The sequence below is a fragment of the Lissotriton vulgaris genome, chromosome 1_1, assembly GCF_964263255.1.
Source record: "Lissotriton vulgaris chromosome 1_1, aLisVul1.2, whole genome shotgun sequence".
Taxonomy (NCBI): domain Eukaryota; kingdom Metazoa; phylum Chordata; class Amphibia; order Caudata; family Salamandridae; genus Lissotriton; species Lissotriton vulgaris.
Window position 1 is genome coordinate 1,574,137,948 of NC_141685.1, and position 21,088 is coordinate 1,574,159,035.

Genomic DNA, 21,088 nt, shown 5'->3' on the forward strand with positions numbered 1-21,088 from the left:
GGCCAGGGGCAGCCGTGTATAATATTCAAATCGAGCAATGCGCTCCTGCGCTTTCGAAAGTCACTCTCGATCCTCCTGCCATCCAGCTCTGTCAGCCTCTCGTAGCTCCGCGCCTCTGTTCTCAACTGTTCAGTGTCATGCGCCCGACGCGTTTCGAGGCTGATACGCCTCTTCTTCATGGGGTCTTGGGAAGTAAAGCAGGCAAAGGCAGCTCATCCTTCTTCAATCAATCTTGGTTCGATTTGACTGGGTGCCTCCCTTAGTGGGCGTGGCTTCTTTTGCTTTGTCCATCAGGAAAGATGGTATTTGTAGTTCGTAGGATGAGTGTGTAACTTAAACCTTGAGTAGGCTGCCTGTTTCCTTCATTGGACATCTGCATTGGTCCCTTGAGTAGGGGTGATAGGCAGGGAGCGGAGCTGTCTTTTGTCGTGGAGCATCGGGCCTCAAGCAATGCCATGTGCGTTGCTGTGGCCTCTCCGCGTTGTTTCTGCTTTTCCTCACAACCGGAAAAGGTGCCCTTTCGCACGGCCAGGGGCAGCCGTGTATAATATTCAAATCGAGCAATGCGCTCCTGCGCTTTCGAAAGTCACTCTCGATCCTCCTGCCATCCAGCTCTGTCAGCCTCTCGTAGCTCCGCGCCTCTGTTCTCAACTGTTCAGTGTCATGCACCCGACGCGTTTTGAGGCTGATACGCCTCTTCTTCATGGGGTCTTGGGAAGTAAAGCAGGCAAAGGCAGCGCATCCTTCTTCAATCAATCTTGGTTGGCAGGAGGATCGAGAGTGACTTTCGAAAGCGCAGGAGCGCATTGCTCGATTTGAATATTATACACGGCTGCCCCTGGCCGTGCGAAAGGGCACCCTTTCCGGTTGTGAGGAAAAGCAGAAACAACGCGGAGAGGCCACAGCAACGCACACGGCATTGCTTGAGGCCCGATGCTCCACGGCAAAAGACAGCTCCGCTCCCTGCCTATCACCCCTACTCATGGGACCAATACAGATGTCCAATGAAGGAAACAGGCAGCCTACTCAAGGTTTAAGTTACACACTCATCCTACGAACTACAAATACCATCTTTCCTGATGGACAAAGCAAAAGAAGCCACGCCCACTAAGGGAGGCACCCAGTCAAATCGAACCAAACAACTGCAACATGCTGCCAGAGTTAAAGCCTCTTCTAGTCCCTTTTCTCAGGCACTAAATGATGCCTCCTCTCTCCCCATGTCCTCGTACCCTCCAAGTGGAAATCACCAGGACCGGGGGGGCTCCACACTGCAGATGCCTGCACAACCATATATTCACTGAGAAAACCATAGGTTTCAGGCACGTTATTGTTAGAAATTAGCATTTTAAAACCTTAGAATTTCACTGAAAAAACATAGGTTTCAGGGATATTATAGTTAGTTGGATATTTCTCGCATACAAAACCATAGAAATTGCCCCATTGTAGTTAGTTCAGTTAACTATAACTCGCGCACCCGCAATGCACTTCTGATGATGTCACATATTACATCATTCATGACATGGTCAATGACATACCTGATGACATCTCAAAAGACATCACTGATGACATCATCCACGTGAATATCTGATGCACCTCCTCACACTCTAATATAACCTTTGATACACCCACTATAAAATACAGACTACCATTCGAAACCAACGAGAAACCAATACCAGTTACTACATACACACTCACTGATTCCTATGGTTTTGTAGGAGAGAAATGTCCAACGAACTATAACTCATTAAATGTGTATAAGCATGCAAAAGGAAAAAGGTGGAAAGAAACAAAACTCCTTGGATTTGTTCAGGAAGCCCTCACTCTCCGTCCTGGGCGGTGACATGCTTCATCATCGGGCCCACCGGGAGAAGCGGAATGCCTCCCCGGTGTGCTTCAAGCCAGGATACTGCGGAACTGGTTTTGTGAGAGTTGTGTGAAAAAGAAGTGTTTAAATATGTCCCGGTTGTTCCCACATAAAAACTTTATTTGGTGGTCAACCTGACATATATAAAAACAATGTGATGGGAAATTACCAAGATAAATGTCTGAATATCTCCACTTAAAGTGGGGTCGACATGTTTCTGCCCTTTATGTGTGGATTACTGGGCATTCTTCAGGACCATAGGGAGTGTACCTCGGCGGTATGGGCACGTTAAGGCCCACCCTAACCTGAGGACGTGAAAGTTAAAATAGGTGTCAAAACTATTAGTGCAGGGTAAACAAAAAGAGAACAAACCAACAGTAAAAAATTGGGGGTTTCCCTCAAAATGAGAGGAACCTGTGTGGTCTGAAAAGGCAATACAAGTGACATACAGACATATAGAGACAGGAACACATAGTTAGTTCAGTTTATCTGGTAATGTTCTCTTAGAAGACCGATCACAAATTGCTGTGCTTAAAATTAGGCAAACAAAAAAATTGTGTTTGTAACCGATATTTTAGTGATGGAGCCAAAGACCTAAAGTCGCAGGTAGGTGTACAAACAAACACTAAGAAGGAAAGGCATAGAAGTTGGCCCTCCACGCCAGATACGGCGTCTAGTTGATACTCGTGTTTTAGAGATCAATGGGCCATTATGCTGGGCCAATCTGTTAGTGGGAAAGTACTAATTAAATGACCCATCATGATCAAAGAAAAGGGTTCTCACTTGTCACTTAAAAGATCCACGCCTCATAGGTCTCGGGAGGGGGGTGGAGGCGAAATTGGCACGCCCTGTAGGTAAATGGACAGCAAAGTAACAAAAGGGCATTAGTAAAGGAAGGCAAACAGAGATGCGCGAGGCATCAAGGATTACTTATCTGAAGATTTGAGTAGAGCAAACTCACGCCCGCGATGCCTAGCACCCGCACCTCTCCTCTAACCGGACCTCGTGGATGAAGACCGGCCGGGGCAGCGGTGTTGATATAGTGTGGTACACAGGATGCAAACCGCAAGCGTAGTGCGGACAGGGGCGTGTGGTGCGTGGCTCGGGAGGCCAACCAACACGGACCCAAGGGGTCTTCTGGTTACTAACGCACCACGTATTTTCCTTCATGTTGCTATCCGCAAGGAGTGGGCGATGATAGCCTGGCACTGTACTCAAAACTGGTTGGTGCTAATCATTAAAACTGCACTCCGTCTCTCCGAAGCTCTGATGGTTGAAATCCAACAAACCGAAACACACTTCAGAACCACGGTGACAGGCTATAAAAAGAAACTAGACAACATTAACAAAGACATAAACGAATACAAAGACTCTCTACTACAATCAAAGATGACCAAATTTCAGAAAGACCTTAAAAAATTCGAATTCACTAAAGTGTACCCTTACTCTGACCCGGAATACACTCCACCAAGTAGGGATTCCAATAAATTAGACCACTCAGACAGCCATTCCTCGTTTAGTGGTGGTTCTAGTGACAATAGTCTGAAACAAGGACAGAGATGAAGGGGTAGAGGTAGATATAACCTCTACAACCAACAACCAAGATGGCCAGCATTTGGGACACCAGGCAATGGCCAACCACCCAATTTCTTCCACCAACAACCTCCCTTTCCCCTGATGGGTTGGAATCCATACATGCAACCACCCACTTTCCACCGGAACCAATTTCAAACACCTTTTTTAGGGAGAGGCCAGAGGGGGAGAGGAAGGAGAAAAGGAAACAATCAGGTTATGTGGGAAACGGAGGACCCGGTGGGGAACCATACCCGCAGCAAGACACCAGCTCAAGGCACAAGTGCCCAGGGAGTTTGATCCCAAATTTGTCTGGTAAGGTACTTAACCCAGTTGAAATCAAGGGCCTAGGTTTTGTGTCTACATAAAGACCAGACAAATTCAAGTTACACTGTGAGCTCTCTGAATTCTTCAGGAAGCTTAGATTGAAATCCTTTTTTGAATCAAAAGAAATACCGGAGAATGAAACACTCAGAGGGGATAGCAACCTCAGAGTAAAATCTACCTTTGTACCACCACACTATATCAGACCAGCAGAGATAACAGCAAGCAGTCTTCAATGATATGGAAGCTTTGGAAACACCTAAAATCTTTAAGAACTTCACTGCATCAGAATGTCAAGCTCTTCGAGAACTACAGAACTGCAATGACATCACCATAAAACCAGCAGACAAAGGGGGTGGTATTGTCGTTCAGAATACCAGTGACTATGACAACGCGCGTATGACTCTTCTGAACAATAGGACTAACTACACCCCACTCACAATAGACCCTAGCACAGAACTAAAATCAAGCGTCCACGACCTGGTCAAGGAAGCAGAAGAAAATGACCACATTTCCTGGCAAGAGGCGGCTTTTTTGACGACAGGGGAGAATAAAATACCATACTTCTACACCCTGCCTAAAACTCATAAAAACGTCACACCACCGCCAGGAAGACCGATCGTTTCGGGGATTGGGTCACTCCTAGAACCTTTATCAATGTTCTGTGACCACTTTCTCAAACCCATAATACAAAATACTGCTACTTACCTCAAAGATACCAAAAGTGTACTCCAACTCTTACAAGACTTCACCTTTGATGAAGGGTCCATCATCCTTGTAACATTAGACATAGAAAGTCTATATACTAGTATCCCTCAAGACGACACCCTCAGGGTCCTAAAAACAGCATTAGACTCTGTGACCTGGGAGTACAGAACACCAAAAAACTTCATTCTCCAATGCGCCACCATAGCGCTGAAAGAGAATTATTTTGAGTACAAGGGGCAACTATACTTACAAAGTACAGGGACATCCATGGGCAGTACCTTCGCTCCAAGTGTGGCGGGATTGTACTTGCATGATTTCGAGTTGAAACACATCCTCCCAGACAACAACTCTTTTTCCTCCTCCATAGTACTCTGGAGGAGTACATAGACAACGTCCTCCTTATCTGGAAGGGCGAGGACTCCCTTTTAGAAAACCTCCTCAGCTGGCTCAATACCCTAGACCCAAATTTGAAATTCACACATTATCACAGCAGAGAAGAAGTAGTCTTTCTAGATTTAGTCATCTCAGTGAAAGGCTCTACTGTAACAACTAGAACTCATTACAAGCCAACAACCAAAAATAACTTACTGGAATTTTCAAGTTTCCATCCGAGACCACTCAGGGAAAACCTCCCCTAGGGCCAATACCTGAGGATCAGGAGGAATTGCAGCGACATTAAAGAATACCGTGAACAAGCACCAGACCTAACCATGAAACTCAAATCAAGAGGCTACCCTTTACATATTCTAGACAAAGGCAATAAATGTGCCAGGAACCAGCCTCGTGAAGCACTCCTTGAACACAACCTCAAAGAAAAGATTGATCCCCCACTCACGTGCGTCACCACATACAGCAGCCTATCTGAAGCTATGAAAAAATCAATAAACAAACATTGGAATATCATTACTAGCAATAAAAAAACCTGGGAGAGACCCCTGTTTTCCTTTAAGAAAGGGAGAAGCTTGAGGGACTCCCTGGTTCACATATGTCCCAAAACCGAACCTATAAACACACCAACCGTGAGGTCAATAACCAGTGCGTGGGGCCTCCCACCAATAGCGGGTCACTACCCATGCTCAAATTGTAGCGTGTGCCATTTGACAAGACATACCAATTACTTAAACCTGGAACCAAGGAAACAATGGACCCAGAGAGCTCACACTAATTGTAATTCTTCAAACGTTGTTTACTTGATTACGTGCCCCTGTCTGAAAAGATATGTAGGCATGACCACGCACAAAATAAAACAACGAATATGTGAGCACCACAGCAACATCAGATGTCGCAAAATAACCACCAAAATGAGCGAACATTTTTTGCACCAAAATCATGCACCAAATGATCTGCAATGGACAATCATTGAACAAGTGAACCCAGGTTGTAATGTTAACAATGCCCTCTTTGAAAAGGAACAAAGCTGGGTGTACAGACTGGGGACACATCTGTATGACCTTAACGACTGCATCCCTTGGTCATCTATACTTAAACATTAAAAGTTCTCCTTGACTGTACAAACCGGAGAAACTATCCCGTACACGAATGGTATCTAACGCACATCTGTCCTTTCTGCCTAGCTCCAATTCCACTGATCAACTAGATTGTTGGTCCTGAGCCCCTTCTTGATTAATACTTTTGTTGGATTGTGCATACCAGAAAACTATTTAGTACACACTTGGTACTGAACTGTTCTTAAATCTGTCCATTCTGCTGAGCTCCATTTCTACTGATCAACTAGCTCGCGGGTCCTGAGCTCCGATTGTTCCTCCTTATCTTGAATTGGGCAACAAAGTCCCAGCTCTCATTGGGGAAGCCTTAGCTCCCCCTGTACCCTGTAATAATATTTTTATACCCTTTGTCGCGGTCATAGCTGCGCCTGCTAGCTAATACCCTAATCAGTCCCTGCCGCGGACACACTTCAGTCCCAGCCGCGCATGTAGTTCTTTTTTTTTTTTGCCCGCAAGTCATTGCCGACTATTTACTTCGGCGCCCCTTTGATATACTGGCTTTGCTTTTGTAGTGTTCTGCAGGTGGATAAAGTTTTCCGCTTGTCAAGAAAAAAACGCTACCTAGGGAACGCGTCCTACCACCTAAACTCTTCTAAGTGTTACTCATGCGTAAGCGCCTCAAGCCTCGTTTTCACCTCGAGGCCAAGACCGCACCAATGATCTTAGTGGATACGCTTCCCGAGCCATGCACCACACGCCCCTGTCGGCACTACGCTTCGGGGTTGCATCCCGTGTACCACACTATATCAACACCGCTGCCCCGGCCGGTCTTCATCCACGGGGTCCGGTTAGAGGAGAGTCGCAGGTGCCAAGCGGGTGCTAGGCGTCGCGGGCGTGAGTTTGCTCGACTCAAAACTTCAGATAAGTTATCCTTGATGCCTCGCACATCTCTGTTTGCCTTCATTTACTAATGCCCTTTTGTTACTTTGCTCTCCCTTTCCCTACAGGGTGTGCCAATTTCGCCTCCACCCCCCTACCGAGACCTATGGGGCGTGGATCTTTTAAGGGACAAGTGAAAACCATTTCCTTTGATCATGATGGGTTATTTAATTAGAACTTTCCCACAGATTGGCCCAGCATAATGGCCCATTGATCTCTAAAACACGAGTATCAACTAGACGCCGTATCTGGAGTTGAGGGCCAACTTCTATGCCTTTCCTTCTTAGTGTTTGTTTGTCCACCTACCTGCGACTTTAGGTGTTTGGCTCCATCACTAAAATATCGGTTACAAACACAATTTTTTTGTTTGCCTAATTTTGAGCACAGCAATTTGTGATCGGTCTTCTAAGAGAACATTACTAGATAGACTGAACTAACTATTTGTTCCTGTCTCTATATGTCTGTATGTCACTTATATTGCCTTTTCAGACCACACAGGTTCCTATGATTTTGAGGGAAACACCCATTTGTTTCCTGTTGGTTTGTTCTCTTTTTGTTTACCCTGCATTAATAGTTTTGACACCTATTTTAACTTTCACGTCCTCAGGTTAGGGTGGGCCTTAGCATGCCCATACCGCCGAGGTACACTCCCTATGGTCCTGAAGAATGCCCAGTAATCCACACATAAAGGACAGAAACATGTTGACCCCACTTTAAGTGGAAATATCCAGACAATTATCTTTGTAATTTCCCATCACATTGTTTTTATATATGTCAGGTTGACCACCGAATAAAGTTGTTATGAGGGAACAACCGGGACATTTTTAAACACTTCTTTTTCACACAACTCTCACAAAACCAGCTCCGCAGTATCCTGGCGTTGAAGCACACCGGGGAGGCATTCGGCTTCTCCCGGTGGGCCCGATAATGAAGCATGTCACCGCCCAGGACGGTGAGTGAGGGCTTCCTGAAAAATCCAAGGAGTTTTGTTTCTTTCTGCCTTTCTCCTTTTGCGTGCTTATACACATTTAATGCATTACACTCTTTTGTTGTTTATGAAACATTGCCCGGGGGATTGAGAGTGTTTTTTTCCCTCCCTCTCTTGTTGTTATATAGCAACTAACTATAACGTCCCTGAAACCTATGTTTTTTTCAGTGAATAGTAATTTTGAAAAAAAGAAGAAGTTTGTAAATGCTAATTTCTAACTATAACATACCAGTCATGTTTCCAGAGTGGTGGAGAAAGGCGAGGGTGGCCTCTGAAACACCTCTTAGAAATCCCACTGTGTGTTATTTACTGGAGGTAACAGGAGGAGTAGTTAGCCACCACGGCAACCTTGGGGACCAACTATCCCTTTTATTACCACCAGTAAGTCCCACACATCAAGATTGCTAACTTCTTACTTCAGGCCCCGCCCCTCCCTACACCACTGTGCAAATGTGCCCCCTAGCACGTTGTAAGTTGAAGGATTTATTTCCTTGAATCCTGAGGGTCCCTGTGGGCCAACTAGCCCACCAGGAACCTCCAAGAAGTGGCACAGAGCTGTGTTACAGAGAGGTGGTCCGAGGCCATGCCCCTTTTCACACCTCTCTGAAAAGCACCTCATGGGCACTTACTGGAGGTACCTGATGGGCTAGTTGGACCTAAGGGACCCTCAGGATTCATAGGGGCTTAATCTCCCAACTTCCAACCCACCAGAGGGCCTGTTTGCACAGTGGTGCAGGGAGGGGGCAGAGCCTGGTGTGAAAAGTGTGCAAATGTACCCTGTGGCATGTTTTAAGTTGAGGGATTAAGTCCCCTTGAATCCTGAGGGTCCCTGGTTGCCAACTAGCCCACCAGGTACCTCGAGTAAGTGCCACAGAGCTGCATAGCAGAGAGGTGGTCTGAGGCCACGCCCCTTTTAACACCTCTCTCCAACACAGCTCTGTGGCGCTTACTGGAGATACCTGGTGGGCTAGTTTGACCCCACTAGCTACGTGAGATTATACCCGAACAAAGGTTTAGGAAAGCCTTGAAAACCTGGACATACAGTCTGTCGGATTTAGCATGCAAAACACTGATGTGAATCTCTATCCCTCTGGGGACAGTATAGCTGTAAACATCTTTTCAGCTGGGTGAGTCAAAACGCCAAGATGCTCCCTGGAGTGATAGTGCGCTATACATTCTCCGTATCATATCATAGGCCTGTCAAAAGGTTTCATTTGGCAGCTAAAATGTGCAGTTTAATGCTACCAGAGCCAGGCTACAATGGCAGGCCTGCAATCATGTTTGCATGTTGTGTGTCAACATTCCAGAGGGTTAAGTACAGGTTAATTTGGGGTTTGTTTGTGTTTCACCCTGACAGAGATTGTGGATGCTGCGTAAGTGGGATTTTAACTCGCCATCCCAAAGCACAAGCCCAATTTCCTACATTGGTGTTTAGCTGTGAAATTAGGGCTTATGTTTGTGCAGTACCATACAGTGATTTCTTTTTACACCCAAATCCTAGATAGACAATTTGATACCAATTTGAGTTTTGTTTTTAGATTCTCCTTGATTGGCTCTTTTGCTTTTTCCTAATTCACTCTCATTCTACCCTACTATCTGTGGCTACACCTGCAAGAATGGAATCTGAGCCCTGTAACATGGGGCACTACACTGTGGTTGAACTCAAGCAGTTCTGTAAGGAAAAAACTTTCAACCAGGAAAGGCACAAACAAGTTGGAGCTTTAGAAAGCTCTGAGTGCCTGAGTGGAGGCTCGCCAGTGGCTGACAGCAATAGATGAACAGGATGGGTAGGATGATGTGGAGGAGCAGGACCAGGATACAGTCCTGAGATGCAGAATTTAAGGAAGGGAGATGACTTGTCTCCTGAATTGGAACTCCCTGCCAGAGCGGAGAGCAGTGTATCCTCACAAGGCCTGTCCCCAGAAGAGTTAGCAGACAGGAAGGTGGAGAGGGAGTTTAAGTTGTAAATGCCCTAGCTCCAGTTAGAAGCAGATCAGAGGAAGGCTAAGACTAAGAGAGCCTTGGCAAGAGAAAAGGCTGAGGCTGAAAGAACCATGGAGGAAAAGAGACTAGCTATGAAGGAGAGGAGCATGGCCCATAAGCTAAGTCTCACAGAGCTTCGAGTTACCTGTATCTCGGGTAGCGTTGGGATGCCCCGTTGCTGGGGCAACTATGCGCTGCATAAATCTAATGTAATGTAATCTAACATCAGAGCTAAACAACTGGAGTCCAGTGCTTTTGGGGGAGCATACCCACAGTGCCCTCTTGAGACAAGAGGTACCACATTCCAAAGGATCTGGTGCCTAACTTTGTTGTGGGACATGACATTGACAAGTGGTTTGAAGCCGATGAGGTTGATCGGGAGATGAATAGGGTCCCTGAGGTGGTTTATGTAGACAGTCTCTGGAGTCAAATAGCTAGAGAAGGGAGTAACAACATACTGGCCCTAGAGAAAGGGGACAGGATGAGGTATCTGCCCATGAAGGAAACCCTTGTCAGGAAGTATGGCCTTACCTCAGAAAAGTAAAGGCACAAGTTTAGGGACTGCCAGAAACTGCCCCATCACTCCTGGGAGGACTGTGTGGATTCCTTTTGCAAGACAATAGATGGTTGGGTGAAGAGAAGTGAAGTAAAATATCATCACAATTTGATGGCAAGAGAACACATGTTCATTTTATTTTGCAGAGCTGTGCCATAACCTGATCGATAGCAAGCTCACTGACCCAAGAAAGCTTACCAAGGAGAGAGACAACTGGCTTAGCACCTACGTCAACAAGAAGGGGGTCTGGGGGAATCACCACAAGGGTGGGCAGGGTCCCCACCACAAGAAAGCGGGGGAGATGAAAGTAAAAACAGGGAGTGCTTTAAAGGTTCCCAAAATAGTTGCATGGGGAAGGATTCCCAACCCCCACTTGGGAAAAAGAAGAATGGGTTCCTTGACCATTAGTCCTCAGGGAAGTTCACCCCTAGGTGCTATGAGCGGCAACAGTTTGGGCACCTCAAGAGTAGTACCAAGTGTCCCGAGCAGGCACAGCCCCCCCACTGATGGGTGTACACTTGGACTGGCTAGTGTTTTGCTTGGGTGGTAGATTGCCCCAGTTAGTATGAGGGGTAGTGGAGCAGTTACCCTAGTGTCCTGGGATCATGGAGAGAGGGTGTCAAGAGCCTATATGCATAATAATAACAAGAAGGTCAGTCAATGGGTCACCATCAATGAGCAGAAGGTGGCAACTCAGAGAGACACAGGAGCCAGCATGACAACCATCAGATTTCAGCGTGTTTCTTTAGAGCAGGTAGTCCCTAATGTAGTCCACCAGGTTGTAATAGCTGACAGCCATGATTGTCACTATCCATTGATGCTGGTTCCCTTTGAATGGGATGATGTTGAACCCATCCATGTCTGTGGATTGTCTGCTTGGTGATGACCTAGAGCAAACCATCTGGGAAGAGGTAGAGCTCGGGACCCACCTAGAGATGTTCGGGCTCCCTGAGTGGGTGTGCCTGACCACACGGTCTATGGCTGACCAAGAAGGTAGTCAGGAGGAACTGAAAACATGGTCAAGGTGCCTGCCAATAGGAGAAAGGACAAGGGGTGTGAGAAACCTGCTCCTATAACTCCCACAGTCTTGGAGGAAGCTGAGGTTGAGTCTGAGGGCCGCACCCTAGAAACTACAGGGTAGGGCATTGCCGATCTGTGAAACCTTTCTGGAATGACCAACTTGCAGAAGGAAGGAGGTCCCGCCAGGGAGGAGTTGTATAGAGCACAGAAGGAGTGCCCTACTCTAAAGGGACTAGGGCAGCAGTCCAAGACCCAGGCAACTTACAACACCTCTGTTGATCCCCTAACTTACCAGGAGGATGGTCTCCTATACAGTGAACTGAAGGTTCATGAGCCTTATGTAACCCGTGTGTTGGTGGTCCCTCAGTTCTACAGGGACTTTGTACTGGAGCTAACTCATGATGTTCCCCTGGCAGGTCATCTGGGGCAAGACAATACCTTCGGCATGCTTGTTACCCACTTTTATTGGTCCATGATGAAGATGGCCTCAGATGCATTTTTTTCGGGTCAATTCCCACCTGCAAAGCCAGCGGGATGTCAGGAGGCAAGTGCAAAGCTCCCCTGGTTCTTCTCCCAGTCATTGGAACCCCCTTTGAAAGAGTGTGGGCATCAACATTTTTGGCTCTGTGGATCCCAAGACTGCCCTGGGCAACAGGTTCATCCTTATCTTGGTGAATCATGCCACCAGAGGCTATACCACTAAAGACACTGACCGCACCCGCAGTGGCCAAGGCACTGATGGGGATATTTACCTATGTGGAGTTCCCCAAGGAGATAGTATCTAACCGTGGCACCAACATCCTGTTGGTGTTCATGAAGTTCATGTGGGACAAGTTTGGAGTAACATACAAGTTCTCCATACCCTATCTTGTTTCTGTCAATTTGCTAGGATTCTGGAATTCCCAGGCCTATGAAGAGATGTTGACGTTTCGACCCTTAGGGCGCCAATGTTTGAGGTCGCAGCGGGTCTTTCTCAAGACAAGTGTACAGGGCACGACAGTCTGCGAATAAGTCAAAGGGAAAATGTATCAGAGGAGGTTAACTATAGGGCTACATGATTTGCCAACTAATATAGGCGGTTAATGTACTTAACTTGAGAAAGACCCGCTGCAACCTCAAACATTGGCGTCCTAAGGGTCGAAACGTCGACATCTCTTTATAGGCCTTAGAATTCCAGAATCCTAGCAAATTGACAGAAACAAATAGGATTTTGAGGAATCACATTATCGGATGGTTTTAGACCAGGACAGGGGACTGACATCGCACTGTTAGCCGTGGTCGAAGAAACTAGGAGCATTCTGGACGCAGGAGGATCAGTGGCAGTGATCCTCCTCGACCTAAGTGCCGCCTTCGACACGGTGGACCATGCAACCCTTGTCCACTGGCTTGGTCTGATAGGAGTAGCGGACTCCGCCCTAGCCTGGATTAAATCCTTCCTTGAAGATAGATCCTTCCAAGTGTCAGATGGGTACACCACTTCCAATGCCCAGCCACTCAAGTGTGGGGTTCCGCAGGGATCCTCCCCCAGCCCCACACTTTTTAACGTTTACATGGCCCCTCTCGAGGATGTTGTCACACCTTTTGGCATCAAAACAATAATGTACCCTGATGACACCCAGCTGGTTGTTTCCCTCAACCAATCAGACAAATCCCTCCCTAATCTATCCAGTTGTCTAGAGAAGGTGTACCAGTGGATGTGTGACTCCCGGTTAAAACTAAACGGAGATAAATCGGAAATACTTCTCCTGGGAAATCCAAACAAAATTCCCACATCCCTTCCCTGGCCACCATGTATGGGGACGCCACCAACCCCCAAATCCGAAGTAAAGAGTCTGGGTATCTGGCTAGACCAGGATCTCAGCTTCAAGACACAGGCCAGGAAGACTGCAGGAACTTGTTTCGGCCTCATCAAGATGTCACGAAAGATCCTCCATCTGATCCCCTCCCAATCCAGAAAACTCTTGATGCAGGGGCTAGTGAACTCCAGATTAGATTACGGCAACGTGTTGTATCCAAAGCGAGGTGCTCGGCTAAACCAGCCCTCAGAAACCTGCACTGACTGCCAGTGAAAGAACGGGTCACGTTCAAAACCCTGTGTATTGCCCACAGAATAATGCACGACGAAGGCCCCCCCATTCTTAGACCACTACTGAAACCGCACCAGTCCAGTAGACAACTAAGATCCAACTCCCTATCTCTCGCTAGCGTCCCAAGGATTAGGAAGGCTAGATCTGGCGGGCGCCTGTTCTCTTACAACGCCCCCAGATTGTGGAACTCCCTCCCACTTTCCCTGAGGCGAGAACACAATCACCTTAGTTTTCGGAAACAACTAAAAACCTGGCTCTTCCCTTGATCAACTCTCCCCTGCTTCCCCCCCCCCCCTTGTTGAATCTATGGTCACTAGCGCTGGGATGCCCTAGGGTAGCTATGCGCTCTATAAATCCCAAATCAAAATCAAAATCATGGCCTTTATGAAATTGAAACTTGTATATATTTGTATAGATTGTTTATATTGAAATTCATTACTATTGTACATATTGCTTCTGTCACGTGATCACTATTCACTATTGTCACTTTTTGCACTTTCATCAATATATTGACAGTCATTTTTGAATTGTTTTGAATGAATTTAATTTAGATAAATATAAAAATACAACAAGTTATATACAGGCTTTCTTCTCATTTATTGTAAGAACCTGTCTTGTGTTTTGTCAGAGGGAGGTTTCTTTATTGCATGTAATAGCATTTGCAAATCATTTGTGCTGTCACCCGACAGAACCATTTTACTTTTAACCATTACAGTTGCCATCAATGAAGACTGATGCACCACCAGTTACTGATTATCAACTGTGGACTGATATATGTTTCAGAAGTTTTTAAAAAAAATATGCTCCTATCTCCTCATTAAATTTACTTCCGAAAGCCTCCTCCTCCCTAGTCACTTTAATGTTGTGATTCAATCTACGCTAGCTGTTCTTTGTTGTGCATTCGTAAGGTCATCTGATAAAAAACGTAGGGTTATCTATTCTTTACCTTACTCCTACTTACTTGGTTGGCAGATTTGACATGTGGTATATAATCTAATGTATAGACATTCTAAGCATCAATATTACATTAATAATAATCAGCCATATCTTTCCCTTATATTTTGGATAATTTATGTGAAAACATATGTACTTTACATTGAAATAACACAAGACCGAATTCATTTCCTACTAGTAGAACACAGAAAAGATGTTAGGCTTTGCACACATAGAATGAAATATATTTGCAATTGGCCACATTTTGCAGTTATGATGTCTGTGGTAGTTAAAATGAAATGCTGAGTTAACTTTCAGCACACCATTCTCTGTTCACATTATTAGAAGTGTCCTTTATTTCCTGTTTTCCATGCTGTGCACTTTTTTTAAAGTTAAAAAAATTGTCATAAAATAGGTCTGATTATTTTGCAATGAATGAAAGTATTTGCTTTAGCCAATTTGTAACATGTTATTTTGAGAAATGGAATGAGTAGAAGTGTCCCAAGCCTGTTGCGTTATTTTTTCAAAATTTTGCACACATTTGTTTTTAACCTGTAAAATGAATTCAGAAATTCTCATTGCATCCTCTTTCGTCTTATGCAGATACGGGGAGGCTTTGTTTATGAATTCAAAACTCATCAGTGGAGTTACAGAGTTTCTTAATACTGAAGGAGAACTCAACGAGGTAAATCATTTTTTATCAGTCTGCATACGCATATTTGTATAATGGAATCTGGAAATATAAAACTGGACCCATCTTCTGGCAATGGCACGACAAAGGGGTCTTTGTTATAGTTTTACCTTTTCTATGAATCTATATGTGACTTATTGTATGCAGTTCCTGAAACTGGGATAGGAATATTGCAACAAAAGTGACATCAGAACATACTTTCAGAAGCAGTAGATGAATACGTGGCAGCCATGCTGTTATGTTATGTGTACTTGTAGAGCACTCTTTCACCCAGAAGGCAACCCTGGTGCTGAAGCAGGGCCAATTCTGGCCTGGCCTAGGTCTAGGCTAGAAGAAGTCCATTCAAAGAGCCATGTCTTTAGCTTCTGGCGGAATTTGAGAATTGACGCAGGGACTCTAATGTGTAGTGGCAGTTCGTTCCAGGCTTTAGGAGTAATGGACAAGAAAGCCATAACTTCGGTACTGGTTTTGTGTATGTGTGGATTGTTAGCCAGTATTGGGTTGGCTAAGCGAATGTGTGTAGTGGGTTTGTGGAATGGGATGCGGTTGTTGGGGTAAGCTGGGCCCAAGTTTTGAGTGCATTATGAATATCCTGCCTATGCTTCAGACAGGCTTCAGAAAATGCTGCAAACCCTTTGATAACATCAAAGTGATTAATCTATTAGCAAAAAAGCAAATTAATTTTTTAAAGGGAAAGCCATTAGTCCTCAGAGCAATGTTGTTAATTCCAGCATGCTCAGTAGTATGGAGAACTCTAATGTGGAAATTGTTGTCGGATCTTTTTGTTTAGCACCTTCACGCCTATTAGTCCAATTTTAGCTCTAAGCGCTTTCACAATGTGCCACGAGGCTCATAAAGCAGTAAGTACCAGCTACACTCCTCTAGCACCTATCTCACTTGCAGATACATTGGGTAATGAAGCACTAATGCACTTTAGTAACACAATTTAAGTCCTGAGAACATTGCTGTTAATTCTAGCACACTAGCAGAACTTTTAGTGGAATACTTTCTGTCGGATCTTTTTGTATATTAATAGCAACTTTAAGCCTTCTGGTCAAGTTGGCTCTAAGCACTTTAACAACGTACCATAAGCCTTGTGAAGTAATAAGAACCAGCTAAGTACCTTTTTTAGCACCCATTGCACTTTTAGATATATTGAATAGTGTAGCACCAGTGCACATTATTTATGTAATTTAAGGGTAGGGAACGAACAGATACCATTCAGGTTCAATCTAGCTTTGAGTATTTTTAGAAAGTGCCTTTAGACTCCGAGGCTTAAGGCATTAGTTACAATGTTTTTTCTTTTCACACCTATAGCCACTGTCACATTAAAATGCACCTTAATAATGTGGGTTTGGGAAGCAAAAAAAAAAAAAACAACTATGTTGCCTCTTACTAGAATATAATCGTCTATTCCTAATTTTTAGTCTTGTTGGAGACTCAGTTTTAAGTATATCAACAATGGGCAATACTTTCCTGGAGTATAATGGTTCTTTAGTATGAATAGGGTCTTGATTTTTTATAACGTGCTACTTTTAGTAGATTTTAATAATTTATCTGGATACTTTAGTAGATTGTGTTTTAATATCAAATGTATGAGTCTTACTAAAATATGTTTTTGAGATCTGTTCCATTTTTGTTATTGACATGGTTTTTATTAACTGAACAATACATTTAATTTCTTAAAAATAGTGTGTAATAGTTTGAACAGAGAACATTTGTGCATGGGAAGCCAAAAATCATGCGGATGATGGGTGATATGACTTGGGGTACTCCACAGATGAGGATGGGATGTTACTAGTGAAGTGTGAGTCCTTAGATTCTGGTTTCACAAAGACTTTGACTGAGAAAGGGGCGGGGTACTGTGTAGAAAGCCACAGAGAGGTCCGTGAGAGTGATGGCTGCGGTGTCTTCTGTATCTATGATCATGGGGATGCCCTCTGTTGTGGCAATGAGGGATGTTTCTGTGCTGTTGTTAGGTCTAAAACCGGATTAAGTGGTGTCAAGGAGATAGTTTTCCTTGAGGTGGATAGCTAGGTGCCTGTTGGTCAACATCTTCTCCAGGACTTTGAGCAGGTAAGGTAGCAGGGAGGTGGTTATGTAGTTGGCTAGCATTATCAGGTCAGTGTAGGGTTTCAAGATCAGGGTGAGCCCTGAGTTGAGGGGTTGCAGTCGTTTGACAAATGCGTTGGGTGAGCCAGGATATGTTTTGCCTCTAGAGTGAATGGACTGCATGGTGGAAGCAGTTTAACCAGAGGTGATGGTGGGCGAAGGTGTCAGGTTGATTTATTTCGTTAAAATGGGGAGTCGCATTGCGATGTCCAATTGGAAGCTGCAGTTGTCATATATGTTTGCTATCTTGTAGCGAAAAAACTGGGAGAGCTTGCGGTAAAGGTCCTCTGAAGAGGTGATACTGGAGGAGCTAGCTGTGGGGGAGGTCAAATCTTCCAGAATGACAAAGATCTCTTCGCTGCTGTTGGTTCGTGTTGGAGACGATTCGGCTTGGGAGCACAGAGCGTTTTGTGGCTCAAATCTTCTGGTGGTATCACCTGAGGGTGGATTTGAAGGTCTTCCTTTCTGTGATCCTGAGCTCCTTGCAGTCTGATTCTTGTGGCTTTGCTGGATTTGAAAGGTGCCCAGATGGTATCACAGTTGGTAATCCAGTCATTGAGGTTCAAAATTGAGTCTACAAAGCTGCTGCTGTGTGCAGGCTGGTGCTCCAGGAGTGTGGTAGTCCAAGCCTCATTCCAGTCTAAGTGGGTGGGTTTGTTGGTGATGTGGGATAGGAAGGGTGAATTTGATGAGAGTTTTGTCAGTTCAGGTGCTTGGTATGGGCTTGTTTACCATGATGTTGCTGAAAGTTATAAATATGGTGCTCAAAAAGTGTCTGGCAGCGAGTGTGTCCTTTCACAAGTTGGGTGAGTACAACGTTTCCCAGGTCTGCGAGTTGGGCAGTGACGTTTGACTTGGTGTGGTCTTCCAGGTGTATGTTAGGGTCTCCGAGAAGGATGAAGGTGCTTGAGTTGAGGGTGAGGAGTGCAATGAAGTCTACCTTGGTACAGGTGATGGTGGTGTGGGGTCCCAGGGGTTGCTAGATGAGGGTGCTGCTCAGGGTGAAGTTGGTAGTGATGTTGCATGTGATGGTAAGGTGCTTCATGTTGCGGGGTTCACGTCTGAGGTGGTGTTGTAGCTGATTGAGTCCTTGAAGGAAATGGCAGTTCTCACTCTGGGCTTGTTTTGTATATCCTGTCTGGCAGTCTTGTAGATAGTAGGGAAGGCCATGGCGATGTTGGGGACAGATGTGGTGGTCAGGCAGGTTTCTCTGAGGAAGAGCATGTCTGGTGAGTGGTCGTTAAGTAGGTCTCAGATTTCTGTATTGTGTTTGTTGAGAGAGCAGATGCTAAGTAGTATGCAGGATAGTGTGGAGTCTAGTGTGGTGGGTGCCTGAAGTGTGTGGTTGTGAATGAGTTGGGTGTTGGATGCTGTCAGTGGTCTTATGGTAAGTGGTCAGTGCAGCAGAACTTGCAGATGGAGCAGGAGAATGCCTCTTTGATGGTGCGGTGCGGCCGCAGAGCAAAAAACATGTCCGGGGTTGACTGCATGGAGGCTCACAGCGGGGTCGCAGTAGGGTGGGGCAGACCCAGGGCTTTGAGCGCTGTGTATTGGCTATGCATGGGCGAGTGCATACAGACTTGAGAGTGGTGCAGGTGCTTTGTGTGTTCGCTGACAAACCAGAGTGAGAAGCATGAGTGAGAAGAGTATGAGTGATGAGGAGCGAAAGGGCACACTGGGAGAGTCTCCGTCAGATATACAGAAATTTGGAGTGATGGGGTACTGCATGTCCATGACTCAACTTTTTGGAATACCCTTCCAGAGAGATTGGAAGTCCTTTCCACTCTGTATTGCCTGGAAGATGAGCCTACCATAAGTTTAAAGGCCTCTGTCACAGGAGCCAGCATCTCCTGCTCATCCTGCCTTTGTCCTTGTTTGTCACCTTTCCCAGCTGGTTGGGCATGACCTGCCCCTTACACAAATCTCTGAATGTAGTTACTAGATCATAAATTATTTGCCAGAGTACCGCTTTAGCGAGTACACTGACTAAAATTAGATTGAACATTGTTTGTGCCCAAAAAAGATTTTTGCTGAATACGTACGAAGAGGAACTCAGAAAGCATACTTGAAAGGCTTAAACTCATCTTCAAATTGCTCTGTGACTAATAATTTTATAATTATCACCTCTTATGTAGTACTGCTCCTAAGTACTCAGGACTTAGTTTTGGGCCAAGCCTTAATCTCATATGGCACATTAACATTCATCCCATATGCTACTCATGCCAATATCCATCCTTGAGGAAAATCAACATAATCATTCTCTCGTTTTCATGTCATAGTCCAGTAGTGATCCTTCGTGACTTGATGGTGGAAATATCCCGGGTGCAGACTTCCCTTTTTGCCTACCATTAATTCTCATATTTCCTTCAAAGTCCATGAATTGTGCAATTTAGCATCTTGATGATCTCCGGTTTGCCATTTACCACCTACAGTAAACGTGTATTCCATCTTGCTTCGCTTATGAAATACAACATTACCACCCTAAATTGTGAACCCAAAAGCCTACCGGTCTGGAAACCCACACAAAGCTTACTCAAATATGTGACCAGTCCTTGACCTCACACCATTCTGATTGGCAATTGAAAAGTATTGAACCATTAAGAGTATGCTTTTATGACCTTAATGTGTTTTTTTGGTGCCATGTCCCAATATATTGACTTTACCTCTGTTTAAATAATTCCTCTCTCTTCTGTGCTGAAATATCTCTTTCTACAGCATCCTGGTGCATTTACATGTCAAATATGTACTACACGATATTTCAAATAAATCAATTAAATAGTGAACATTTCAGAATGTTTGCTGTCATTAGAATTACCTGGCCAAAGATGGTGAGTGAAATGGTGTGATCTTGCCATTAGGAAGTAATAACAAGGGGCTATGAGCCAACAATGATAGTTGCTCTCCTCTGACACTCCACCACAGCGCTGCCCGCCACTGTGTTGATGCCGAATATTGGAGCTGTTTGATGCCTGCGTCTCTGCACCAAAGGTGACCTGTAATGTCTTGATGGAGACGATCTAATAGCTCTTCTAGAGTGGTGGTGTCTTTTGTTTCCGAATGAAGCCCACCCACAAACTGCCAATTGCCATCTTGAAAATCTGCCATTTTGGCCTCAAAGCCCCTTGCTACTCTGGCCTGCTAATTTCCTTCTGGACCAGAGAGTGATGGACATCCCACACAGTGGCCTATGGGAGTGGCATGGGCTGGCCTTCACTTACCTTCTTCACCTGCTGGAATCAGCATCGCGCCAAGTCTGCTTCCCCGGACTCGCATTCAGGCTGCTGCCTGCCATCTAACAGTCACCCCCACTGGCTGTGGGGCTCATCCCTTGGCCAATCTGCACATCTTCCCCCTGGCCAGTAAAAAATGCCTCATCTGGTGCCCTTTGGCAGCTGCATGACCAGTGCATGCCTGTCTTACATCCCAGAGCCCGTACTGAGCTGGGGAAATCCTGGAGAGTGTTATTGGATGGAGAGCTATCTTGACCCAATCAACATATGTCCTTTCAGGGGCTGTGCACAGGTGAAGAGCCCTTCTGCACCTTTGGTGGAGTGAGTGAGTTTATGGACTCCTAGGTTGGCTCCCCCAAGCCTTGAAAAGTGGCACTCCTGATGTGAGGCTGGGATACTCAAAGGCCTGTGAGTCAGGGGCTGCGTGCCATGGTTGTATTAGGGCACATTTATTGGTGTTATCCAACGGATGAACACACCCTCTTTTTCCCCCCTAACTTGGTGATAACCAGGAACTAAAGTTGAGTGGGGCCCCTTTTTCATCAGATCTATGATGCAAACTGTTGGAGACCCTAACTACTGAGGCTGTGGCCCGTCCAGGTGGGTTCTGACTTTTGGATCGTACTTGTTACATGG

General features: G+C 45.3%; 1 protein-coding gene across 1 annotated transcript in view; it reads left to right on the forward strand.

The window, feature by feature from the left end:
- Positions 1-21,088, forward strand: part of TRHDE (thyrotropin releasing hormone degrading enzyme) — a 1,998,244-nt gene that overhangs the window by 1,958,428 nt on the left and 18,728 nt on the right. The window contains exon 18 of the mRNA XM_086918108.1: positions 15,023-15,104. Within this exon, the coding sequence (XP_086774234.1) occupies positions 15,023-15,104 (82 nt within the window). The remainder of the gene's footprint in view (positions 1-15,022; positions 15,105-21,088) is intronic.